Source organism: Sminthopsis crassicaudata, chromosome 1 (assembly GCF_048593235.1).
Source record: "Sminthopsis crassicaudata isolate SCR6 chromosome 1, ASM4859323v1, whole genome shotgun sequence".
Classification (NCBI taxonomy): domain Eukaryota; kingdom Metazoa; phylum Chordata; class Mammalia; order Dasyuromorphia; family Dasyuridae; genus Sminthopsis; species Sminthopsis crassicaudata.
The window spans coordinates 481,318,339-481,345,792 of record NC_133617.1 but is presented as its reverse complement, the minus strand read 5'-3'; the positions used below and the strand labels follow the sequence as shown (position 1 = coordinate 481,345,792).

General features: G+C 40.6%; 1 protein-coding gene across 1 annotated transcript in view; it reads left to right on the top strand.

Annotated features, from left to right (window-relative positions):
- TTYH3 (tweety family member 3) overlaps nt 1–26,238 on the top strand; it is a 180,964-nt gene extending 154,726 nt beyond the window's left edge. The window contains exons 8-14 of the mRNA XM_074281175.1: nt 2,313–2,368; nt 4,578–4,670; nt 5,092–5,184; nt 7,338–7,474; nt 15,678–15,854; nt 17,344–17,419; nt 25,865–26,238. Coding sequence (XP_074137276.1) covers nt 2,313–2,368; nt 4,578–4,670; nt 5,092–5,184; nt 7,338–7,474; nt 15,678–15,854; nt 17,344–17,419; nt 25,865–25,936 — 704 coding nt within the window. The 3' untranslated portion in view covers nt 25,937–26,238. The remainder of the gene's footprint in view (nt 1–2,312; nt 2,369–4,577; nt 4,671–5,091; nt 5,185–7,337; nt 7,475–15,677; nt 15,855–17,343; nt 17,420–25,864) is intronic.
- The last annotated feature ends 1,216 nt before the right edge of the window (nt 26,239–27,454 follow it).

Below are 27,454 nucleotides of genomic sequence, written 5' to 3'. Positions count from 1 at the left end.
AATTCTATCTTCCCTTCAGCTAATATTGCTCTCACTTCTGAAATAGTTTTGCATTTACTTGGTGTATATTTTGTATTTATGAATCTGGCTACAATGGAGCAAGTAGGTAGCATAGTTGATAGAGTTTCAGGAAAACTCATCTTCTGGAGTCTGACCTAAGATACTTCCTAGTTGTGTGATCCTGGACTAGTCACTTAAACCTGTTTGCCTCAGTTCCCTCATCTATAAAATGAGGGAATTAGATTAAATGACTTTTAAATAAATGTTCAAGGTTAGATTGAACTCAAGTCTTCTTGGGTTCTTTCACATTCAGCATGAGACATGGAGATGGAGAGTTACTGGTACCAGGCAGGAATGTTTTAAGAAAACAATTAGAAGTTCTGTAGACTAAGATTGCATTTGTGCTTTCACACCTGTTATCCCTTTTGATCGTCCCTTACTCCAACCCTGCATGGACTGAACAGGAGGGCTCATCATCCCCTTTTTCTGAGAACCCTTATGGTGATTATTCAGTTGTGCCTGACTCTTTGTGACCCTATTATAAAGGTTTTTTTGGACAAAGATATTGAAATGCTTTTCCATTTTCTTTTCCAGTGGATTAAAGTAAATATAGATTAAATGATTTACCCAGAGTCACATGGCTAATAAGTATCCAAGGCTAGATTTGAACTCAAATATTTTTGATTTCTGGCTCAGTGCTCTATCCACTGAACACCTTGTTGCCTCTTTCCAAAAAACCTTGCCAGAATGTCCTCTATCTACATAGCATCCTGGTCCCCAGCTTGGTTATGTTTCTTTTTAATCATAGAATAAATGTGGAGGGAGCAAGGTTTAAAATTTTAGCAAACCTTGTCCATGAACATATGAAGGTTATTTTATTGAATGATTTTTTAAAGTAAATGTTCCATTATCCACCTGTTGCTTATTGCTTTGGATCATTTATACAATCCCAAACTGGCATTTCTCTGCCTGACACAAATGTTTCCAGGCTTGAGCACACCATCTGGTGGTGTGAGAAGGCATAATTAGGAAATTCAAGTGTTTTGTTTTTTTTAAATCACTGATTATATTCCAAAGTCAAATAGTGTTATCAAAAATCATCTAATGCTATTGATTATCCATGTCATTGCCACCTCTCTATAATGTGCATAATTAAGCTTTGTCTATATTGTAGAAAACGACAATAACAATACATCATATTATATGGCCCTTTACAGTTAATAAAGAGCTTTCCTCACAAGAAACCTACAAGGTTTCTTAGTATTATTGTCTCATAGATGAAGAAGCTAAAATTCAGAGAGACAAAGAAATTTGCCTAAGGTCACATAACTAATTAGTTAAAATCTCCCTCCTATGTAAAAGGTAGGGGACTAGGATTGAGGAATGGTATATATTCTCTGAAATGTTAGTCTATTTTACTGGCTTTTTTTTTTGCTTTTTTTTTTGCTTTTTTTTGTCTTTGTCTTTGTTACAATGTAAAACTTAACAAAATAGGAGAGTGGGGAGGAAATTAATTTCAGAAATTAATATGATATAAATCACTTAATAAAAAATAATTAATTAGTTAATAAGATATAAAAATAAAATATATCAACATAAGTAAAGGTTTCTTTTGGTTTCATGATATATAACAGGAAAGTCCTTGAACATTTCTCAGAAAATTAGCACATCATAGCTTTAGAGCAAAAAGGGACTTCAGAGCTCATCTTGTTCGTCTTCCTTATTTTACAGATGAGGAAACTGAGGCCAGGAGATCTAAAATGCCTTGCCCAAGATCACATGCTTCTTTTGCAGATGGGAATGGACTGCATAATCTCTAGGGTCCCTTCTCTAAATTTGTGATTCCCTGTGTGATCAGTAACAAGTCACATAATCTCCTTGAACTTCTGTTTCCTCATCTTAAAACAATTGGATTAAGATTGGATTAAATAGTTCTTAAGGTTCCTTTTAGCTCCCTAGGAAAGAAGGAAATATGCATTTATTAAGTACTTGCAATGTCAGGCATTATGTTAAATACTTTACAGATATCTCCTTTGATCCTTCCAACAATCCTGGGAGTTAGGTGCTATCATTACTCTCAGTTCACATTTGCGGAATTGAGGCAAGCAGTGACTTGACCAGAATCACCCAGATAGTAGGCATCTGAGGCTAGATCTGGATCCAAGTATTGTTGTGGATACTGGGCCTTCTAGACTTCATCTATGTGTCTTGAGACACTAGGGTCTGCCTAATACATGCTTCCTCAAGGGTAATCAGTGGTTATCCATTGGCAATGATGGTTGCATTCAGAAGTCTCTTCTTTCTCTTCCCAGAGATCCTTCACTATTACCTGGACTGTTCTGCTGGATACATAAACCCCTTTCAGCAGGTGAGTAGCTCACTGGCAATGATCTATATTTCTCTGAGGACAGATAAACTAAAACCATAGCATTTTGGGAAAGGGGGATCTTTGGGATTTTCCATCTAATCTTCAGCAAGTCTAGGAACAAAATATCCTTCCTTTTTTATTCTGGTTCCCAATGGAGAGGGAAGGCACTCAAAGACTGAGCCAGCTTGGTTCTAACCTCCCCCCTACCAAATCCATTCAAAGATGAGACTCTTAGACCTCAGAAACATGATTGTGCTTGTGGTGAACAACAGAACCCCAGATGGTATCAAGGTCTATAAAATGACCCAAATATAAAAAGTCAGATTGCAAATTGGAAGAGGGGGAAGGCAATACCTTTCACTACTATAGATATGATCATGTTTTATCCTTATGAAGTTTAGAGAGAGTCCTGGCTCATGGGTACCAGTGAGAAAATTGATGAGGTTGCCACAGGGATGAAATTGCTCTGAGCCCAATAGCATGCTAAGATTGAGTTCTTTTGAGAAAAGAAACTGCTGATCACTTGTAGTAGCAAGTTCTCTGGAGGAAGTTGAGTACTGTCCATGAATAAGTCTCAGCAGTAGGCAATAGTGAAAGGGGGGGCATAATCGAATGTATTTTAAAAAGCCAGGGGACATCAACTACTACAGTAAGACCGCCCTATTCAATAAAAACTTCTGGCAAAATCAGGAAGCCATAAGGCAGAAATTAGGTTTAGCTTAATCTATCACACACACAGTATGTCAAAATAAGCTCTATAAAATGACCCAAATATAAAAAGTCAGATTGCAAATTGGAAGAGGGGGAAGGCAATACCTTTCACTACTATAGATAGAGGGAGAGTTCTTAACTAAACAATGAGTAGAAATGATAACCAAAGGAAAATGGACAATTTTGGTTATATAAAATTTGAAAAGCTTTTGTAGAAGTAAAATCAACATGGTTAAAATGAGAAGGGAAATAACCAGAGAATGGAGAAAGAAAGGGAAATTTCTACTCCTGGTAGTAGATTATATTACTTACTACAGTGCTTTTTTTGAGTTGGGAAAACAATTTCACATCCTTTACTATATTTGGTTATTTATTATGGTCAGTCCATAAAGTTAGTTAGGGGATGTGGCATTATGCCCATTTTACAGAAAAAAAAACCAGATTAAGTGACTTGTAGAACACAAGGTGATGTAGTAAGTGTCCTCACTTAGCAGTCAGTATGACTCGAGTTCAAATTCCACTTCAGATATTTACTTAGCTATAGGTGATCTTGGAAAAATCATTTAACATCTTCCTGATTTATTTTCTTACCTTTTTTTTTCCTTTGAGGCAATTGGGGTTAAGTGACTTGCCCAGGGTCACACATCTAGGAAGTGTTAAGTGTCTAAGAGCAGATTTGAACTCAGGTCTTCCTGATTTCAGGGGTGGTGCTCTATCTACCTAGTTGCCCTTCTGATTTATTTTCTTATCTGTAAAATGAGGATAATAATAGCACCCACCTGAAAGGTTTGTTGTGAGGATCCAATTATAATCATCATCATGATCATTATAGCTAATATTTATATATATAATATTTATATATGTTATATCTATGTACCATGCTAAGTACTTTACAAATATTATTTCATTGGATCCTTGCAACAACCCTTCAAGATAGGTGTTATTTCTGTTCCTTTTTTACAGATAAAGAAACTGAGGCAAACAGATGTTAAGTCATTTTCCCAGAATCACAAAACTAGGAGAAGGCTGATTTAAGGCCCCATGTTGTATCCACTACACCATATAACTGCCTATCATTCTTCTTCTTCTTCTTATTATTATTATTATTAAAATGACAGAGTAACTAACTACCAGTTCAGTTTTCTTTCCACTGCCTTTATTACTTTCTGAGAAGTAATTAATTGGCAACCAGTTAAGTACAAGGAGGGCAGGAAAAGACTTTCATCTGTAGTGGCAAACCCACTAGCTGTCATATCACAGTCTATCTTCTGATCCTACTTTGAGGGACGTTTTGGGAGATACAATTCCAGGATGTAGGATGTGAGTAGTTAAATGACTGTAAAGTTAGTGATAAGTGACTATAAAGAAGTTTGTCCTTCCCTTTATGGGAAAGTCTTTTAGCTAAGACATAGGGGAAGCATTTGGGGAGGGGTTTAAAAGCAGTTCAGAAGCTCCTTCTCCCTCTGGGGACTGAGCTGGCCACATTTGTATTGAACAGAAGCTGTCTGGGAGTCACAAAGCTCTGGTGGAAATGCAAGATGATGTTCTGGAGCTCTTAAGGTCTGCACTTAGAGAATACCCCACCTCCAAGGTAAGACTTGGGAAAAGGTCCCATGGTTTCTTAAACCCTCCTTACTCATAAGCAGATGGTTAACTCCCTCTCCAAATCTCCACTCTGTTTTTAACAGTCATTTTTTGGTGGTTAGTTTAATTAGCAATTAGAGCCCAATGCTGATGAGCATATTTAGGGATTCCATCCCCAAGTGTTGAGCTGGTTTAACATTGTTCTGTTCTATGGCCATCACCTTCATTATTTATCTTACACAGCTCACATCTTCATTGAAGAAGTCTGTGTGAGAGGGTATGAATGGATTAATTATAATTCATCCCCATCACTGATGGGAGGGGGAAGAAGTCATCCCAGTCCCATAACTCATCCACAGAAGACCCAGAGCATACCCTGTGGGTCTAAAGATGTTCATATTTTATTCTTCTTGCCTTATTATTTCCAGGATTATCTGATACGCATACAGGAAGTCCTGAATTCCACAGAAATCAATCTACAGCATTTGACTGCACTGGTGGATTGCCGCAGCCTGCATCTGGTGAGTATCCTTTATGAAAGTTATGTTATATAATATTATACAGATTATATATGTTATATACAATGTAGATTGTATAACACATATTATATACATCACATATATTTGTATATGTTTATATAAAATTATATTTATCATATATATTATATCATGTATACACATATTGTAGCTAAAGATATGATATTATGTTGTTATATAATATTATTTTTATATTTACATCTGTTATCCCAGTGGATTCTCAGATAAATCCTCTGAAGTTAGTAGTGGTATTTATCATTTGCAAAATGGGACTAAGATAGTAATAGTAGTATTATAGCAAGAGAGAAATGCCATTTCCTTCTTGATAGCATGGGACAGCTGGACAACATACAGCTAGTAAGTGTCCAATGTTGGATTTGAACTCATGAAGATGAACCTTGCTGATTCCATGCCCAGAGATCTATTTACTACACTGTTCAGCATCTCAAGATTGAGCATTTTGTATAAATATTTGAAGCTGTGGCTTCTATTCTGGCTGCTTTCTTGGATTTTGTTTCCTGTGAACTTCTGGGTGTCTCAATTGCAATTCTCTTTCCTTTTTGTTATTATTCTCTATGACAATTAACTTGAAGGATATATACAGGCAGTCAATCATCTCTTTGCCTCAGCCAGGTCTTCCTGACCCCAGGTTCTGCCCTTTATCCATTCTACCATCTAGCTGCTCATATGAGTAGAATTTCAAAAAGCACAGAAGGGAGAAAGACATCTCAGTCAAGAGAAATAGCATGAGCAAAGGCCTAGAAAAGCTTGGAAGGATTCATAAATTGATTTTCTGTTCTCTACTATTGTCTTTTCAGAAGGTGAATATTTCTGATCCAGCTCTGGGTTCGGTTCCCCCAAAGCTGTGATTAAAATAACAGGCTCATACCATACATGTTGCATCTGAGTGGGCTTAGCCCTTGGTCTGTGGGCTATTGAAGAAGGACCCGTAGGATCATGGGATGTCAGAGCTAGAAGGGACCCTAAAGTTAATGTAGTCTAACTTTGTAATTTTTGTTGATTTGCTTCAGTCATGTCAATGACTCTTTGTGACCCTATTTTGGGGTTTTCTTGGCAGAGAGATACCGGAGTGGTTTGCTATTTCCTTCTCCAGGTCATTTCACAAACAAAGAAACTGAGACAAACAATGTTAAATGACTTGCTTAGGGTCATACAGTTAATAAATGTCTGAGCCTGAATTTCAGCTCATAAAAATATGACTTCCTGATTCCAAAATCATCATTTTATCTACTGGGTCACCTAGCTTCCCCATTTTTATGGAGAAGGAAACTGAGGCTCACAGTAAGGCCCAACGTCAAAAGTTAGTTTAATATCAGAGCTATGGTTTTTAGTCTGAGTTCTTTGACTCTAAATCCTACACTTTGCAATTACTCCAGTACTGGGGAGATTAATTTCCTGCTGTTGTTCATCTCTGTCAGAGTTGCCATTCTCCACAACCTTTAGAATATTGCCCTCAAGCTGTCCCTGTGACTCTTTCTTGGCTGGCTTGGCTTGGAGTCACAGCTACCACCAGTACACTCAAAAATAATGGATTTGATACAATGCATATGGCCTTGAAAGAGGCTACTAGGTGGCTTTGTGGATAGTGCTGTGCCTCTAATCAAGAAGACTTGAGTTCAAATCTGGCTTCATGCATCTATTGACAGATCCCATAATCTTTGTTTGCCTTAATCCATTGGAAAAGAAAATGGCAAAATACTCCAGTGTTTTTGCCAAGAAAGCCCCATGGTCCATAAGGTCATGAAGAGTCAGATACCTTTGGATGACAGAATAACAATAGCATATATGGCCTTGAAAGCAATTCCAAATAAGAATAGCTACATAAGACTAAGATGTTTTTTAAAAGTTTTTTTTTTTTTTTTTTTTTTTGCTGAGGCAATTGGGGTTAAGTGACTTGCTTAGGGTCACACAGCTAGGAAGTCTGAGACCAGATTTGAACTCAGGTCCTCCTGACTCCAGGGCTGCTGTTCTATCTATTGCGCCAACTAGCTGCCCCAAAACAAAAAAATGTCAAGATTGGTCATAGACCAATACGAGTCTTAAACACTTGGGATCATTTATTTTAGAGACAAGGGTTTGACTAAACTAAGAATTCTTTTGGTTCTGTCCCTCTTTAGGATTATGTCCAGGCTCTGACTGGCTTTTGCTATGATGGAGTAGAGGGTCTCATCTACCTGGTGCTTTTCTCTTTTGTCACTGCCCTCATGTTCAGCTCTATCGTGTGCAGTGTTCCTCACACCTGGCAGCAGAAAAGGTGAGAGATGGGAAACCTAGAGGTTAACACCGGGAAAGAACTGTCAAGGAATGGGCATTTGTGTTATTTGGAGGTAAAATCCTAGCCTCTACAGAAAAAAGCCCAGGACAGATAAATTGAAGGCATAGTTCGGATAGATTTTGGCTCAATAAATCATGAAAGACATTTTACATTTTAAAAATTGCCCCCCAAAAATTGCTTCATTAGGTAGTGAGCTTTCTGATAGCCCAGATGTTCAAATTATGGTTTCCTCATGTAAAGATACTATATAGAAGAACCATGCCTCCAGGAAGGGATCTAAATTGCCTTTTAATAATTTGGAAGCCAAGCTGTTCTCTAAGACAAATAGAGAGGAGCACTGACAGAATTATCCTATCTTTAAGTGGGCCTTTTGTTTAGACTTTTTATTATTCTTCAGTGGACCTTTATTACAGTAGGTCCTTGCGGAATTCCTCCTCAAATTTCTTGAATTGACAAAATTATCATGACTTCAAAGTTACCACCTGAGGGTTAAATTATATTATCAAGCCCAAAGGTTATTAAAAAAAATTTTTTTAATTACCTTTTAAGGTGGCATAGTGGGATGTAGAGATACCCCCACTATTTATGATTCCTGGGTTCAAATCTTACCTTTCCAATATGCTGACAATTACCCTGAATTAATTACTTCTGAATGTCCCAATCAATTATATAAGACTCTAAGTTGAAAGGATAGTAGCAACTTGCATTAAGTTTCCCTATAACAATTAAATCACAATTAAAACCCTTTCAGATCTTTAATATTTAAGGATTTCATCTGGGAGCCCAGTTACTAAAATATTAATCTGACATTGTTGGATTTTGCCACCTGCTGGCTGATTGGAATATAATATGGGAAAATATCAAGTCTTACCTGTTGAAAAGTAATAATAATCTTGTATATTTGTATTGCACTCTTAATATTCAAAGAATTTTTTCATTTCAAATTTGATGTCCTATTGGCAACTTGGATGTGTCTAGAACAAAACTGATCTCCTTCCCTCCCCACAACCTTCCCCTCAATCAAATTTCTTTTTTATTTTTTTCAGTCAAGGGTGCTACTATTCTTCCCATAGTCCTACTGTCTGTAATATCACATGTCCAGTTATTTACTTGTTGACTCTTCCTCTTCAGCATCTCACATCCATCTCCTTCTCTCCACTCATGTAGCTCCCATCTTTGTTCAGGCCCTCATAACCCTCTTTCTAAACTATTGCAAAATTCTCCTAATTGCTCTGTCTCAAGTCTTTCCCCTCCCTAGTTCATGTCTTTCACAGTGGCTAACATGATATTCGGAAAGCTCATTATTTGACCATGTTATTGACTGCTGCTCAATTAATTCCAGTAGCTCTCTTTTCTCTGGCATTTAAACCCCCTTCCAAATTGGCTCCAACTTACTTTTTCAGGCTTTTTTGTGTATGCCATTTCCAACCCTCCAACACCAATTGATTGACCTCCTTTCTGTCTTTCACACATGACATTCCTTCTCTCATCCCTTTGTTCAAGCTGTCTCCTTGTCCGGAATGATATTCTTTTCTCATCTCAAACTTCTTTTCTTTTCTTTTTTAATTTAAAATTTTATTTCCTCCCAATTCAATTGTATAGTATTCTATTTTTCTTCTATTTCCTCCAAGTGTTTGTGTATTCCTCTCACTCCCCTCCTCCCGCCCCAAATTGTCTTGTATTGGACTTTGAGAAAAATAATAGTAATAATAATTTGGATGATGATAATTAACATTTATAATAGCACTCACTATGTGCCAGTCAGTGTTCCTAAATGCTTTATAATTAATATCTCATTTGAGCCTTACAACCCTTCAGGGTAAGTGCTGTTATTATCCCCATTTTACAAACAAGGCAGACAGAAATTAAGTGATGTCCAGACTCATACACTCATCTGAGGTGGAATTTGGACTTAGGTCTTCCTGACTCCAGGTCTTCCTCTCTGTCCACTTCATCCCTTACATAATAGACTCTAGTTTGGACATGTTGAATGTATGTGTGTGTGTATGTATATATAAATATGCGCACATATATGTATAGATAAATATACATGCACATATGTGTATATGTATCTATTTAAAACATTTTATATATGTGCATATGTATATATAAAGAGATACACACACATATATATATCATATTTATGTGTGTATATAGGTATACACACACATATATATATATGTATGCATATATAAAATATTTTATGCATGTGCATATGTGTGTATTTGTAGATGGATACACATAGATATATATGTATATATAAAACACATTTAATATGCTTGTATGTGTGCATGTAGATATACATATCTTTCTATATATAAAACATTTAATATATGTGGGTATGTGTGTGCATATATATATATTTTATATGTGTATATATATATATATATATAACATGTATATGTGTTATAAAAACCTATTTTATATGTGTATGTATATGCTTGCATATATACATATATAAACACATATGTATTTCTGCATATATAACATTCTATATGTTGTATATTTGTGGGAATGTATTAATATACACATGTGTATTTCTTATATGTGTGTACATAGATATATACATTTATGTATATATATATATATATACATAACATATTTAATATATATGTTGGTGTGTGTATATTTATGTCTTCCATGTTGCTTTGTATAGTTGTCTCTCCCCAGTAAAATGTGAGCTCATTTTGTATTTCTGTGGTCCAGCAAGGTGTCTGATTCCTAGCAGGTGCTAAATAAATGCTTATTATGTGATTATCTAATTTGATCCTCATAACAACCTATGGGGCAGGCAATTCAGGTGGTATTCTTGTCATTTTTAGGACTGAGACAAAGAAAAATGATCTTATGATCACAGAGCCAGTCAGCACTCAAATCCAGGGTCCCTCACAGCAAATCTAGTGTTTTTTTCTATAAGTCTGGGACAGGTGGCCTTGATTAATATATGAGGTTCACTCTGGAATGGCTGTGGGATGACTTGTCGTTTTTGCTGTCTGTCTGTGGGGGGGAGCAGAATGGTCTGAGTCCCACAATATGGACTTGTTGGTTTACTCAGGTACCTTTGTGATGACTGCTTCACTTTCAGGCAGAGCTGGAATGAACATTTTTGTCACACTAGGGTTTTTTTTTGGGTTTTTTTTTTTTTTTTTTGGTTTTTTGGTTTTTCTTTTAAACATACAAGGAAGGGGCAGCTAGGTGGCGCAGTGGATAGAGCAGCAGCCCTGAATTCAGGAGGACCCGAGTTCAAATCTGGTCTCAGACACTTAACACTTCCTAGCTGTGTGACCCTGGGCAAGTCACTTAACCCCAGCCTGGGGGGGGGGAATAAAATAAACATACAAGGAAGATGAAAGGCTCTAGCTGTCAAGAGGGGATTGAGTATCTGGGAGTAAGGTCTCCAGATAAGTTCCTGCTATCTGATCAGAGATGTATGGATACGCTCTGGACTCTGATCTGTTCCAAGTGTCTATGGGTTTCTTGGTTGTGTGTTGGATGGAAAGAGACATGGGAAGGGTGCCCACAGTAAGGGCAAGTCCAACAGAGAGCAAGCTCATGAGAATATTTACCCGGAGGCATATGTTTGCTTTATTTGAGGCACTAAGTGCCTCTTAGCACTTGAGTGCTAAGCAAAAGCAGTCCCTGCCCACACATCCAAAGGAAGACAACATGCTAACAGTCATGTACAAAGTATATACAGAGTGAACTGGTCATCATCACAGAGGGAAAGCATTAGCAGTGTGGGAGGAAGAGCAGGAAAGACTTCCTGCAGAAGGCAGAGATTGAACTGAATGTTGAAGGAAGAAAGGAAACGAAGAGGTGGAGATGATAAAGGGGGGGGGCATTCCAGGTTTTAGGGGAACATTCAATTAAAAGATAGAGAGTTGGGAGAAAGAATGTTATGCGCAGGGAGCCCTGAATTGTACAGGATGTGGAGAGGACTGAAGTATGGAAGACTAGAAAAGTAGGAAGGGATCAGATTAGGCAGAACTTTATTTTTATCTTCCTTCCCCTCCCTCCCTTCCTCCCTTCCTCTCTTCCTTCCTTTCTCTCTTGCTCCTTCCCTCTGTCCTTTCTTCTTTTGTTTGTTTGTTTTTTCCTTAGTTCCATTACTTTCAAATACTGTAACTTGTTCAGCAATTGCCCAATTGATGGACATCTACTCACTTGCCAATTCTTTGCCACCACCAAAAGAACTATTACATATGGGCCCTTTCCCCTCCTTTATAATTTCTCTGGGATACAAATTGGAAAGGATTTAAAAAGCAAACTAGAGGATAATTTTTTTTTTTTTTAACTTCTGAAAGGAGCCACCAGAGTTTATTGAATAAGGAAGTGACAGAATCAGATCTGTCCTGCAGATGAGTAGAAGATAATCTGGAATGGCAGAAGAATTTAGGTGGGAGATCAGCAGAAGTCTGTTGTAATATTTTTGATGAGAACTAGTAAAGGCCAGAATATTAGCAGTGTCAGGAGAGAGAACGGGATGTATTTGAGTGAGATTATGAAGGTAGAACTGACAACAGATTGGATATTTGGGATGAAGGTGAATGAAGAAGTTGAGGATGATGTTTGAGGCAGCTAGGTAACACCCTTTCAGTGCCTGGCACATAGTGGGCACTATATAAATGTTAGCTATTATTATTATGGCAATTAGTTGGTGCAGTAGATTAGACCACTGAGCCTGGAGTCAGGAAATATTGTTCAGTTGCTTTCAATCATGTCCTACTCTTTGTGACCCCACTGGGGGTTTTCTTGGCAAAGATTCTGGAGTGGTTTGCCATTTCCTTCTCCAGCTCATTTTACAGATAAGAAAACTGAGGTAAACAGGGGTAAGGGATTTGCTTAGGGTCACATAGCTAGCTAAGGCCAGATTTGAACTCAGGATGATGAGTCTTATTGACCCCAAGCCCAGCACTCTATGACTATGGCACCATCTAGCTACTATCCTGAGAGATTGGTGCTATTATTATCCCCTTTTTACAGATGGGAAACCGAGGCCTGGAAAACTGGGTCACACAGCTATTTAAACACAGCATTCAAATCTGGTCTCAGATACTTACTGTTTGACCTTGGGCAAGTCACTTAATCTCAGTTTATACCAGATTCTCCAACTGTAAAATAGGTATAACAAAATATAATTTACAGAGCTGTTATAAGGATCAAATGAGATAATATTTGTAAAGTAATTTGTATAACAGCTGACATATATAATAATGCTATACAAATGTTTATTTTTTTCCCCTTCCCTTTAAATTGTGAGCCTGGGAAACTGGGAAAAGAGGGGTACCCTCCCTATAATAGGGAAATGTGGAATAGGGAAAGAAATATAATAGAGCAGGGCAAATAAACAGTTCCAAGTGCAGGGAATTTGAATTTAAGATGTCTATGGGATGTGCATTGTTATATATCCAGTTTTGGTGATGGAAGAGTGGAGGACTGAAGAGAGATTAGGAGTGAATAAATAGATTTGAGAATCATCTGCATGGAGATGATAATTGAATCAGTGAGAGCTTAAGGAGATCATCAAACCAAGATAGTATAGAGGAAGAAAAGATGAGAGTCAAGGACAGAACCTTGGATGAAGACTTAAACAAACTGAGAAGGAGGGGTGAACCAAGAAGAGGGTGATTGACATCATTTTCCCCAGCAGAAAGGTCAAGAAGGATGAACATTGAGAAAAGACCTTGGGTAACTTTGGAGAGTGCAATTTCAGTTGAATAATGAGTTTGGAAGCTAAACTGCAGAGAATCTAGAAGAGAATAAAAGGAGAGGAAGAAGAAACACCAATTTTACTTTGAATATTTTTTCCCTCAATGGCATGTAAACATTTTAACATTCTTTTTCAAATTTTTTGAGTTCCAAATTCTTTTTCTCTCTCTCTCCCCTCCCTCTTCATTGAGAATGCAAGAAATTTGATATAGGTTATACATGGAATATCACTTTTAATTTGATATTTTATTTTCCCCAATTACATGAAAAAACAATTTTTAACATTCATAAAATTTTTTGAGTTCCAGATTTCCTCCTTCCCTCCCCTCCCAGTCTCATTTGAAAAGACAAGCTATTTGATGTAGATTAGACATGTGCAGTCATGCAAAACATAATTCCATGTTAACCATGCTGTGAAAGAAAATGTGGTTTTAAAAAATCCCAGAAAAATAAAGAAATTAAAGAAAATGTATGTTTCTATCTGCATTCAGACTGGTCAATTCTTTCTCTGAAGGTGGATAGCTTTTTTCATCATGAGTCCTTTACAATTGTCTTGAGTCATTGCATTGAGTCATTGCATTGAGGCATTAATTTTAGATGGCATTCTTGAAAAGTTTAGCCTTGAAAGGGAATTTATTAAGAAAAAAAAGACAAGGATGAAGAGACATACAGGTATGTTTATAAGCAGCAGAGAAGAAGCCAGTTGACAGGGAGAAACTCAAGATTAGTATGAGAGTAGAAAGAGAGGGGCAATCTGCTAATAAAGACAGGATAAAATAGGGTCATTATAAGCCTAGAGGGGGTTGTCTTGGTAAGGAAAAGAACTACATTTTCATGTGAGTGGCCAAAAGAAATAATGGGAAGATATAAATGAGTGATGTAAGATGAGCTAGAGGGGAGGAGTGATCCAAGTATTTTCAGTGAGATATGAATCAAGGTTCTTATGGTAAGGGTGAAAGGTTAAGTGTATATGAATGCTATGAGAAATGTGAAAAGGAATGAAGAGATTTGGAATAATTGCTATGGTTACTGGGATAATGAATTAATTAGTCATTGCCTTGCTGCAGTGAAGGCCCATTTGAGATTATGTCATATAAATTTGCAAAAGATCCACCCAGTATGGTTTTATGATTTTATTGGGTTTCAATCAGCAGCACAAAAATGAAAGTCAAGGCAGAGGGTGTTAGAAGTAATCCAAAATTGGGGCTTAGCAAAGCATAATGAGTGAGAAGGGGGCATAGTACTCAAATACAGAGTTGAACTGGTTCACTAAAGGATCAAGATAGGGAAGAGAAAAGAGTATAGCGAGCATAGGGGAAGAAATGAGGGGTGAATAGAGTAAGATCATGATAAAGAAGAAAATCAGTGTTAGGGGGATAAGGCCAGTGGAAAGGTGGAATAATATAAGCTTACAATCAGAAAAAAAGGGAATTTCAGAATCTATGGAATTAGAAAGGAGTGGTGGGAAGGAATGGGAGATGAGGGAGTGGAAAGATAGAAACTGAGAAGATATTTGATGTGACATCTGTCTTAATTCTATGTCCTAAATAAAGCTAGATCCCCAGTGTGTAGGCTGTAGTGTATCAAAGTTGGGAGAGACTTGAGAGACTATTTAGTCCACTTTGAGGAAGGGGAAGTGATGTCATGAAGTTCTAGTTTCCCCACATCTGGCACTATTTTCAATGATTTAGGGACTATCTTCTCAAGCAAGGGCATCAAACTAAAATAAAAAGGGGTTCTTAATAGTTACTTATTGATTTAGAAAACTAGAAGTTGACATTATCTATGTTTTGCTACATTTTTATTTATTTTGTTAAACATTTCTCAGTTACATTTTAATCTAGTTCAGGCTGAATTCAGAAGTGTGTATGTGTGTGTGGGGGGGAGGAAGTAGGAATTTGACACCTCTGCTCTAAGGTACTTTTATTCACAAATTGAGAAAATGGATTTCAGACATGAAATAATTAAAAAGGATATAATTATCTTGTATTTACCTTGAATGTATCTTGAATACACATGCTCCCATGTATATATGTTACATCTTCCAATAGCAAGTTTTTCTTTTTTTGTATTCTACATACCTTCCTTTTTTATTGTTTTTTTAATTTTTAATTTTATTTTCCTAATACATCAAAGATAGTTTTTTGACATGCATCTTTGCAAAACCTTGTGTTCCAAATTTTTCTCTTTCTCTCCCTCCATCTCCATTCCCCAAGACAGCAAGCAATTCAATATAAATTAAACATGTGCAAGAATGAAAGTTTTTTGAAGAGAGAGACTATGGTTATATCTCTATTGCCTAGCATGGTAGCTGTCACATTGTAGAAGCTTAATGAATGTTTTTTGATTGACTAATTGATGCCTCCTAAGAAAACAAGAGCCTGATCTTCCAATGCCAGTCTTTTCTATGCTGTAAGGCCTTTTCCTTTTTGACCACCCTCACTCACTCTCCCAATGCGGCTTGCTCATCTAGGGCTGCTGATGATGATGGGGAAGAAGAGTCTGCAGCTCCAGGAACCAGGCAGACCCATGACAACCTGTATCGAGTACACATGCCCAGTCTGTACAGCTGTGGAAGCAGCTATGGTAGTGAGACCAGCATCCCTGCAGCAGCACACACAGTCAGCAACGCCCCTGTCACAGAGTACATGTGAGTCCATGGGGCAGAGTACTCCCCACCCCCAACATCCAGAGCTTGTAGTCCTCTGAGCTAACAATCTCCCTTCCTCTAAGTCTGGACCCAATGCTTGACATTCAGATAATACTTTCAGATTTGCAAAGTGCTGGACATTGTTCCTCATCCTCATTTCTTCATTTCAAATGGTTCTCTGATGGAGGTGCTATTATTGTTCTATTTTGTGAAGGAAAAAACTGAAGCTATATGAAGAATTAAATAGATTTCTGGAGTCACACAGGTAGCAAAAAAATTTTGAAACAGGATTTGAACACTGATCTTCCTGAATCTATCCACCATTCTCTCATTGTACCACATAGGTACCTGTTAACATTGTGGATGGTATTCCTAGCTACCCCTGAAATGTACAGGGGGCATTTAAATGGGACCTAGAAAGAGCTGAATATAGGCTCCAAAAGCCTGGTTCCATTTCTGGCTTGTCTGTACTGTTAAGGGAAGGATTGAATGATCCCCCAAGTCCTTTCTCACTCTAACAAGCAGCATGATTAAAGAATAATGAGGGCAAGGGAAGTAAGAAAGAGATGGAGACAGAGAGAGAGACAGAGACAGAAAGACAGAGAACACTTAAGATTTGGACCTCAAAGACCTGAATTTGAACCCAGGCTCTCTTTTTACTAGCTGTGTGATTATCAGCAAGTCAACAAACCCTCTGAATCCCAATTTTCTCAAATTTTAATAACTCATGAGCTACTTATCTCACAGGTAAAAGAAACAGCATCCATCAACTACATGTTGGTGTACCAATGAGAATTGTTGTTAGAGGCTGGTGAGGGACAGCACTCTGCTGAAAGTCTGGTTATTACTGGAGGCTCAATTGGGCAGGAACAGGACCTGTCTCTTCCTCCTCCTCCTCCTCCCAACCTTGACAGCACAGATATACATTTTTTCAAATCCATGATTGAAAATCTTATCAAAATACTTAATGAATTGCTAAGAAAACCATATACACAATCCACAGCAGCCCAAGTGGCAAAAACAATCCCCAAAACAATCCAAAATGAATATCGCAGCATTGCCAAGAACAGGCTTGGTCCCAAAGAAAAGATAGGAGAAGATCTTTCCCCTTCACTCCTTTGCAGAAGTGCTGGTAAGTGGGTCCACCAAGGTAGACTCTTACATAGTGTTATTTTTTCAAAGTATTGAAAGATTTTGTTGACTTTCTCCCTATTTTTTTTAATTGTTTTTGTTTTTGTTGCAAGAGATGGGTCTCTTGAGAGAAAAGAGGAAGAGAGATTTAAAAATAAAATATCAATAAAAATCAATTTTGGGGGATAGAATTACAAAAATACCTATTTCTTGTAAGGCAGGATCCTAAGTGTCCAAAGAAGTAATAGAAATAGCTTTTTCCCAACAGTTGTAGGGTAAGGGGAGGAGGAATCCCTCCAGAAATCTTGCAGAGCCATGCTTAGCTCTCACAAGTTCACGTTCTTGCTCTTTTCCACAGGAGCCAGAATGCGAATTTCCAGAATCCTCGATGCGAGAACACTCCTCTGATTGGCCGAGAATCCCCACCGCCTTCAGTAAGTCTAACTCTACCCAGAGCATTGAGAGGCAAAGCAGAGCCGTGGCCTGCAGCCTCTGGCACATCTAAACCCTGGGGAGCACCAGCTGAGTGTCTCCCCTTCATCATTTGTATCCAAGGTTCTACATGGGGGTCAACTCCAGGCCTCCATCCGGGTTGCACATGGAGGCCTCCAAGATGGGAGAAGGTTGCCCCCTATACCTGGCTTTCTCTCTTCTGACTTGTCTTTTGTTCAATTGTGGTTTTATGTCTTGAGGAAAGCAAGGATGGAAAGGTGACATGGACAGCTCTTTCCCCATAAGCATCTGTGGAAAAGTCTTTGGCCCAGGATGAAGGGGGAGAGCCCGGCCAAGGCTCCTGTTTACAGTTGGGAAGTAGCAGATTGCTCCTCTTGAGTCGGATTTTATTTCTTCTCACATCTAGGTTCAGGCAGGCAGCCCTGACGCTGGGGGCATTGGGCCTAGGCAGTGGGCTTGGTTTAAGTGCTGAGCCATCTCAAAGCTAGACTGGTCACCCTCACAGAGTCTACTGTGCTCAATATCAGCCTCAGGAGCTTGAGGCCTGGTGATCAGAGATCCACAGACTCGGGAGACTATGAGGTCCTGAAATTAAAAATGGCGTGGTGAGCAGGTGAGGAACTGGGGACACTTGGGCCTCTTACATGGACCCCAAAGAGCTGGGGAGATAGACAACCCATTCTCCCTCACTTTCTGATTACATCATCCCGGTTCTGCTTTCCCCTCTGGAAAAAGGGAAATTCTTCCTTTCTCAGCCTCATGACATCCACTGCTACTAGGACAAACGGGTTTTTCTCCACAGGCTTGCACGTCTCATCTGTTGCATTAGGTGGTTACTCATGGATTTCAACATATAGGTGAATGTAAGTTGTGGGATCTGGGTGAGGGGGAGAGACACTGGCAAGAGAGTTGTCCATCTGGGAAGAAGCTCCTGGATCAAAAACAAGTTGGAGTATACGGTTTTCTCCCAGGCAGGAAGCTTCACCTCCTGCCCTTGGGAAGCAGGGAGAAGACCCTGAAAAGGGACAGACTTTTCTACAAGATATAGTGATCCCAGCCATCTTCTTGTGGTTTTCCAAGTCAAAAAATTTCAGAAAGACAGGACAGAATACCCTTCCTTCCCCACCCCCATCTACAGGGGCTGCCAGAGTCACTCAGGCATTTCACTCATTCATTCATTCAATGAAGTATCTACCAAGTGCCCTGGGGTGTAAGGTGGGAAAGAAGTGTGAGAGGGCCTGCCCATTAAGCGCTTATAGTCTATCTGGGATAAGATGGAACGGGACAATATAAGACAGTTTATGATGAGGGGCCAAAGTGAGTGGTACAGATACTATATGAGCTTCCAGAAGGAAGAGCTCAGTGGTTGGTAGGCAGGCAGAATAGTCAAAATGAAGTTTCATGGACAAGGGAAATGTCGGGTTGGGTTTCTTAAAGACTTGGTAAGATCTTCCAGGCAGAGAGGAGGGCCAACCCCCTGCAGCATGATCAGTGTGACATTTCAGCAGCCTCCACTGCCAGAGGGGAAAAGGAGAGGTGGAAAGAAGTCACTCCCCATTGGGGCAGTACTGCAGTGACGCGTCTGGATGATGGATGAGTCTGTCCTGGTTGTCTTCTCCTGCTCTCTCCTTTTTCCCCTATGTCCCCATCATTCCTCTCCTTCGTCCCTCGATCCTTCTGTCCTTCCCCCCTCTCCGTTCCTGCAGGGGGCTTTTGCCCTTCTGCCCATCATGGACCCATCTCGCTTGCTCTGTGTTTTTCATTCCGGTTGAGGCTGCCCTCTTTTTTTTCTCTCTCTCCTGCGACATCACAGCTATATCTGGCTGCCTTGGACAATAGTAGCCATATGAGCTGGCAGTTTAAGCCCTCGGACAGTTCAAGGACGTACTGGTAACAGCAGCGCCCTCAAATGGAACAGGTACTGAAATAAGGTCCTTCTCGCTCCACCTCTCCCTTTCATCCCTGCACTCTCCTCCTCTCCCTCCTCTTCCTCTTCCTTCTCCCCATTCTGGACAAACCTTTACTTTCACCTTTACTTCCATCCTTGCACCTTCCTCCTCCACATCCTTCCCACTAGGGGCAAAGCCCATTGCAGGACTCAGCCAGTGATTGGCGAAGGAGGCAGCATCCACGTCTGGGTCCAGGGCCCCAGCTGCCCAGGGGTCTCTTGGCTTGCAGGGCACCTAGTCATGCCCCCTCTCTCCACTCATACCCTGTCTGGAGCTCGTGAACTGCTGCTTTTGTCCTCACTGTGAGAGAAAAGTCCCCTTTCCCCTAAGGATGTGTTAGGATCAGATAGAGCCTGATTTCTTTCCTGGCCCCATCACCTCACATGACCTCCTTGCTGGACTGATGTATGCTTGATCCACATCACCAGTGATGTGCTGAAAAATGTGTGAGAGCCATTCTCTGAAAAATCAACAGTACCACAAGAACAGCCGTCATACATGCACATTAACACTTTTCCCATCATTTTTTAAAAGTTGAAATAATTAGTAAAACATTAAATCAAACCCTGATTTGTAGTGTTGGCCCATTCTAGCTGGCTGTGGCCCTTTCTCTGCTTGTCACCAACAGAAGGACTTTTCCAGTCCACACAATGTTCAATTCTGCAGGGCTCTCCACACACTCACCCTCCGAAGGGCTTGTTAGTGGTATCTTAGGCACCTGAAGACCATGTATATTCCTCTTTTTAAAAGCAGTATCTCAGTACAGGACTGATGTGTATTTCTATTTCTATTTTGAGCCTCATTTTTCTAACAGAAGTCTTAGAGCCCTTCTAGTCGCTTTAGAGGGGCCAAAGGGAACCTTCCCCAGTAGTATGTGAAGCAGAGTGGGAGAAAGCGCTTTATTCAAGCTGAGATTTACCTGAATATTATCCCAGATGCTTCCAAAAAATGAGCATTTTTCTGAATCTATAATCCCACAAAAGAAATTTCTAATGTCACATCTTCTTAGAAATTATTATGATTATCTTTTGGGCAGCCAAACGGCACATGTTGGACCTGGAATCAGGAATTCAAATCTTGTTTCTGATACATACCTAGTTGTGTGACCTTAATCAAGTCATTTATCCTTTCTCAATCTGTTTCCTTATCTGTAAAATAGAAATAATATCTCCTACTTTACAAAGTTGTGAGAATCAAGGAGTCATACTATGTAAATTGCTTTGCAAATCTTAAAGCATCGTTTAAATTACTGTTATTACTTTGAACAGCATGGTAGTACAAACACCATTCAAAAAACCTATAGCAGGCATAAAAAAATTTTAAGTAGTTGTGATAAATTCTGATTATACCAAGAATTAAAAATCAAAGTATTCTTACTAAAAAATACTTTTGGGGCAGCTAAGTAGCCCTAGAGTCAGGAGAATCTGAGTTCAAATACAGCCTCAGAAACTTACTAGCTTTGTGATCTTGGGCAACTCAGTCCCAATTGCTTCCCCCCAAAAAAGAAATAAGAGATATACTTTCAAGCTGATTTCTCCAAACCCTGTGAAACCCCCTGATTCTGACCTCCCTATAGATTCTGTCTCCCTCCCACCTTCAGGCTCTCAATTCATAATTCTGGCCTTTTCTAGCACATAAACTCCCTTTATTCTTGGTACCCAGGGAAAGAGAGAAAGGAAGTGTTACAGGCACTACAGCTCTGCTAATTCAGTGGGATTAGCCAGGTGTGACCTCAGACAAATAGAACTAAAGACAAGTAGGGGGAAAGGGGAAAAGAGAGAGAGACAGAGACAGAGAGAAAGAGACAGACAGACAGACAGAGAGACAGAGCGAGCTCACCCAGAGAAGGACGGCCACTGGGAGAGAAGTGGGCCTTCCCCCAGAGCTGGGGTGGGGTTGGTGTCGGTGCCATACTAGGTCACTGTCTGTTTCACATTGCCCATCTGTATGTCAGAAGGTCTGAGTTGCTCCCTCTTCATTGTCCTTTCCCCTAACTTTCTCCTTCCTTTGTTCTCACCTCCCTCTGGATGCCATGGTCGCCTGCTTGGGGTGCATCTTGGATGGGGCTCTGCTGGGTTGGGGGTCTCTCAAGGACAGGGGCTCCCCCAGCTCCAGGGCACCTGGAGGTGAGCATGGGCAGGAATGCCAAGGCCTGACCTGCCTCTGCATGTTGCTGGTGCTTTGTGGAATGACCTGGCTCCATTCCTCCTCCCCCTTACCACTTCCTATGCCATCTGCTCTGAGCGCTTCTTGCTTTTTCCTTACCCCCACAGGTGCCCTGGCAGTGCCTAGGCTGGGTTGGGTATTATCACCAGCCCTGCTGTGATGGGCATGTTATTCTAGGACTGGTCTTGTAGAGACTTAGTCTTTCTTCACTTGAGAAAGCAGCTACCTCTTTCTAACAGCTGTGTTCTATTAGGAAAAATAATGGGCTAAGAGTGGGGAGCCCTGTGTTGAGTCCTGTCTCTGCTTCATGTGTTCTAATTACTTAGTTTTCCTGTGCCTCAGTGTCCTTTTCTATAAAAATGGAAATGATCCTTTTGGGAGAACATTTTTGAGAGCAAAATGAAAAAAAAAATCTCTGTAAAAGAACTTTTGGAAAGTTATAAACTCACTGTACGAATGCAACAGATGACTGTATTTGCTTTATTATTGGTGGAGGTTCCACTTGGAAGCTTTTCATTGTCTAAGGGGTTCCTCCCCCTTATGCATGCACAGAGACCTTCTTTGTCTTTGGCTTCATGTTATAGTCCATGATTCATGTTGTGGTCCATTGATAGCCCTCTGCAAGAGAGAACGGAGAGCCAGCCAGCCTGAGAAGTTCACATAGAGATAACAGCTAGTGGTCATTGGACTAGCCTCACACTTTTTAAATAGGGGGCCAGTTCACTGTCCCTCAGACTGTGAGAGGGCCGGACTCTAGTAAAAACAAAAGCTCACACTCTGTCTCCGCCCCTCAGCCCATTTGCCATAACCCTGTGAGCTGCATAAACGTCCTCAGCGGGCTGCATCTGGCCAATGGGCCGTAGTTTGAGAACCCCTGGACTAGGCTTTTATGGGCGTTTTTCCTGGCATAGTTTATAAGCTGCTATTTCCTACATGGATTGCAGGCTGCAGACAAAACAAGTCATACAAAAAATAACCTTTTCCAGCCACTGGCCTTCTTATCTCTATGATAGCCTCTTCCCTGTGCCCAGCGTTCTTGAATGTCTATTCACCTTCTCCCCCATCATCATCATCCCAATGACAGTTGAGACAAAGTAATCTGGGGATGACTTGATGGCCCTGAATTATTTAATTCAGAAGTTTCCATTTTATTAGTGGTTTCCTTTGACCCAGAACTAATCACAGGCAACAAAGTAGCCTATTAGGAACTCAGTTTTATCCTTAATGCTAGTCAACAGAGATGTAGTTGAAGGAGACTCAGGAAGAAAAGAAGGGAAAAGCAGAAGTCATAAAAACCCTACAAGAATTTATCATCCCTGAGTCACCCCAAGCAGACTAGTTGTAGGTTTGACCTCAGAGTCTACTGCTGGGTGAACACGGAAGATTTCATAGGTAGATTTTTCCTCATCTTCTTAGAGTAGGGTTCTGGTTTATAGCTGAGGAAGTTTGATTGTATTCTTGGGACTCCCATCCATTCATCCATCCATCCATCCATCCATCCATCCATCCATCCATCCATCCATCCATTCATTCATCAAGTGTTTACTAGTCCCACAGTAGCTCTAGCCACAGGGTTTTGTTATAGTTAGGAGGGTCAAGTCCAGCCTTTATTCATTTAGCCATTGAAAGCACAGAAGGTTTCAGGATATTTTAGATGTATGGCATTTAACTCTGTGGGAATTAATCTTATCCTGCCTTTACTTTTCCATGAATCTGTTCGACAATGACTTAACTGAAGGGAGCTAGGATTTCTGGTCTTATTTGTTTGATTTTTGTCTTATGGACTTGACACTTATTCACCTAATTTGGGGGTCTTTCACATATTGTTTCAGGGACATTGTTTTGCAGACTTTGACAAACTTCTTTGGGTTCCTTTCCTCCCAGATCCATCATGTCTCATCATGGGTCCATCTTCCTCTTGCTTGGAAGTCGTTTGTGTGGCCATCGGGAAGGACACCCTATCTTCTGCCTTAGCACAATTTAATCTCTTCCCCACCATTTTCATAGAGTCTGAGAAATCTAGGTCTGAAAGAGACCTGAGGGTCATCCAACCAAACCTCCTATTTCATTGTAGTGGTATGCAAATGCTTGATCTCAGTTCCCTAGTTCCTTTGTTAGTCATAATGTCTTTCAGTCATGGAGGCATCCCCTTTATCCTCAACCTTCAAGAAGGAGATCTGCTAGTTGAAAAGTGTTTATGAGGGATTCTCCTGTGCTTGTTTTGAGTGTACAAGAAACAATTCCATCTTTTCTCTTCTTTTAAATAGCCTCTCTGATATCTAGTCTGTAACTTGATACAGCTTCATAAACCTTGACAAAAGGCCAGTTTCCTGCATAAGCTGCTCACTACTAGTATGGTCCGATCACCTTTTCTCTGCCATTTTTAAATCTTGCTTCCACTTGGGTGATGCTCATTTTTCTTTGAGAAATAGAATCCTTTGAGGTTTCCACATGGCCAAAAAGCGATGGGATAGGGGCAGCGAAAGGAGGTTGTAGATTCTTTTCACCTTGGAGAACCTCAAGAAGAGAACAGGTTATTATCTGGCCTGGGTAGATTGGTGGTGGGGGGTGCTTTTCTCCTGCCTAAAGGTGAATAAGTTCAATTTCCTTAACTATAAGAAATTTCTCCCAGCATTTTAGTTCTTGACCTTTCTCTGTAAACTGGGGTATGTGACAAAGGAAAAGGCTGGAGACAATTTTTTCCAGGAATTATGGAACATTATCACAGCTCCGGACCAATGTGAATATCCCTCACACCCAGAACAGGAAGCCAGTGAGAGGAATGACTTTTTGTGGCGCTAGCTGATAGTTGTATCTTGCTTAAGAGAAATTTCCATGGTGGATTGGAGGGGAAGTATCTTCAGTCTTTCCCCTTTTCTTTTTCTGATGATATCTGTTTTAGGAATAATCCCAAGAAGAAACTGGAGGATATGAAAGAGTCATCTCTTCCATGAACTACAAGGGAACCATTATGGATATTTGGCTTGATTACTGGAAGAGTGCCTCAGGCAATAATGTAAAAATTCCTTTGCCTATAGCTTTCCTTATGTCCTCTACTCTGAGTACCCATTATAGGGCACTGAGATTTAGAATTGAAAAGGATCTCAAAGCTCATCTTTTCCAACATCCCCCTTTTGTAGAAATTGAGACCTAGAGCAATTAAATTATTTGCCCCAAGATCTCACCAGTGGTAAACATAGAATGGAGGGAATCCAAGTCTTTAGACGTATAAAAGTCTATTGCAGTCTCTTTTCCTCTCCTCTAGGAAGTCCTAGGAACATCTAAGGCTCCCCCAGTTTGGAGGCCAAAGCACTACTAGAAGTTAGGCCATTGCTTTCTCTTGAGTATCTTTGCCTCTGTAGAAGATTAATTCCACCTGCATCTTTGCCAACTCCAGGACCTAAGTAGGGAGAGAGAAAAAAAAAGGGGGAGGGAAGGGAAGAAGGAGAGAAGAATAAGAAATATGAAAGTAGAAAGAAGATAAAGAAGAAGAAAGAAGAAGACAAAGACAAAGAAGAAGAAGAAAAAGAAGAGGAGGAGGAGGAGGAAGGGGGAGAGAAGAGAGGAGGCAAAAGAGAAAGAAGTGAGGGGGGGAGAGAATGAGTGGGTTGGTCTCTATGGATCCCTACTATAAGGCACCAGGGCTTCCCATCTTTTATCTGATAGACAGAGTATGGCCTTTTTTGTCCTTCAGATGTGGAGATTGCAAACTGCCTCTAGAGAAGCATCATGGCCTAGTAAATAAAGAACTGGACTTGGAATGGGAAGAAGTTGAGTTCAAGTCCTAATTGGTATTTTCCAGCTCTATAGTCCTCCTTAGTGCCCTAGACAGTCTTCACCAGTAGAGGAAATTATTGTCTGTTACTTTCCTGCACAAATGAAATAAAATTATAGGTCAAAACCTGTAACAAGCAGCCACAAGTGCAACAAGCAAAAACTGCTCTGATTCTTCTGGGGCCCATTCTGGCCCCAGAACTCAGGAACTGAAGCTAAGAAGGAGATCGTTCCCTTTGTCAGGGCTGGCTGGGGACTTTTGATCAAGATCATGTTCTGTTGGTTGCTCTCCTTTGGGTGGAGGCTGACTCCTGGTGAGGAGGGCAGAGAAATGGCCCAAAGGGTGCCTAGGAGTGACTCGGAGAGTGACATGCTCCTTTGGCACTTGGTTAGGCTGTTATTTGACTAGGCACAAAGATCAGGGACCAGAGTGCTGACACAAGCTGGGCTGACACATTCCCTCCCCACAAAGCTGTCATGACACTGATCTTTTGTTTCTGTTTCTGTTTTTTTGTTTTGTTTTGTTTCTTCTTCTAGTACACCTCCAGCATGAGAGCCAAATACCTCGCTACCAACCAACCTCGCCCTGACTCCAGCAGCGGGCATTAGACACCGATCGCAAATGTGCCAACTGCCCCTGTACCCCATGCTCCCTTGCCAAACCACTCTGCTTCCCTCCCTCCACTCCTCCTGATGCTGGCGCTGTACCTTCTGCTTCTGCTGCTCCCGGCATCTGGGACCCTGAGAGGCCAAGGACCACCAGGGAATGAACCCAGTGAGTGGGCAGGGGCTCCTGGGGCAGCCAAGGACTCACCTTCCAGTTACACGAGCTGCACAGGCCGCGGGCCCAGATTCATGTGCTTCTTCCATAAGCCAAACAGGAATATTAATAGATCAGTTTCCTACTCCTCTTCCTCTGCCTCATCCATCTCTGTCCCTTCTGCAGAAGGAAAGGATGCTTTGGAGGTCTGGGCCCTGGAGTGATTCCTAACGGTGCTTCTCTCATCATTCTGGACCAGCTTCAAGTTAGGAGGGCTTTGAGACCAGGGTGCCATTGTCCTGGTCAGGAAAACGGTCTCATATGCATCCTTTTGTGACCTAAACATACATGCACTGACTCAGATGTACACGTGCTCATGCTGACCAGAGAGATGCTCACTTTGACACATATTCTTTTGCCATCAAATATAAGTTCCTCTCACACCCATGAGGGGATCCATACACACTTTGTCTCTGTTTCCTGTCTGTCTCTCTCCCTCCTTCCCTGCCTCCCTCCCCCTCGCTCTCTCCTCCCTCTCCCTCCCCACCTCTCACACACACACACACACACACACACACACACACACACACACAAAATCCATGTTCCCCAGCTCACCAATTTTAGCTTCTTGTTAGAGGCCTTACTCCAGAAAGTTGGTCTCCATCTGTGGGGAGGTGGCTTGTGAGTCTCAGTAAGAACCTCTACCTCCCTTGCCCTTCAAAACCAAGGTCAATCTCTCACTGCCTTCTCTTTTCCCTTCCCTGGTTTTCACCTTTGTCTCCTGGGGCCTCTGAGACAAGAGTGTTTAAATTCCTTGACCATATTAGAGTGAGCATCAGGTGCCTGGTGCCAAACTGAAGGCGTGGGCCCTTCACTTCCCTGGCCTTCCCCCAATCCTGGGCTGCCCCTCTGCAGTGTCTCCTCTCCAGTGTGGTCATCCAGAATCTACCAAGAGTCAGCAGGAGCTGGCCATCCACCTTGGTGCCAAATTCCCTCTAGCAAAATACTTGCCAGCTTTTTTTTTTTTTTTCCCTTTTTTTTGCACTAATCACATTTGTAATCTCTAGGCAGAACACTCGAATGATTTTCCAGAGATATGGGCCAGATGAAAGATCCTTAGAGTGTAGTGGTTGCTGCTGATCTATTTCCCTGCTCCCCTCCTCTTTTTTTTTTTTTTTTTACTTTTTAAAACCAGGAATAGAAGCATTGCTCTCCCAGAGATTCAGGTCCCTGCTTCTCTAGCCTCTGTTTGCATCAGAAACAGAAAGCCAAGGACTCATGAGCCAGCTGTGAAATGGGGACTCTGTTTCCTCACTCCTCCTTCTCTTCCTGGCTCTAACTACTAATCCCACATGTCCCTGGACTCC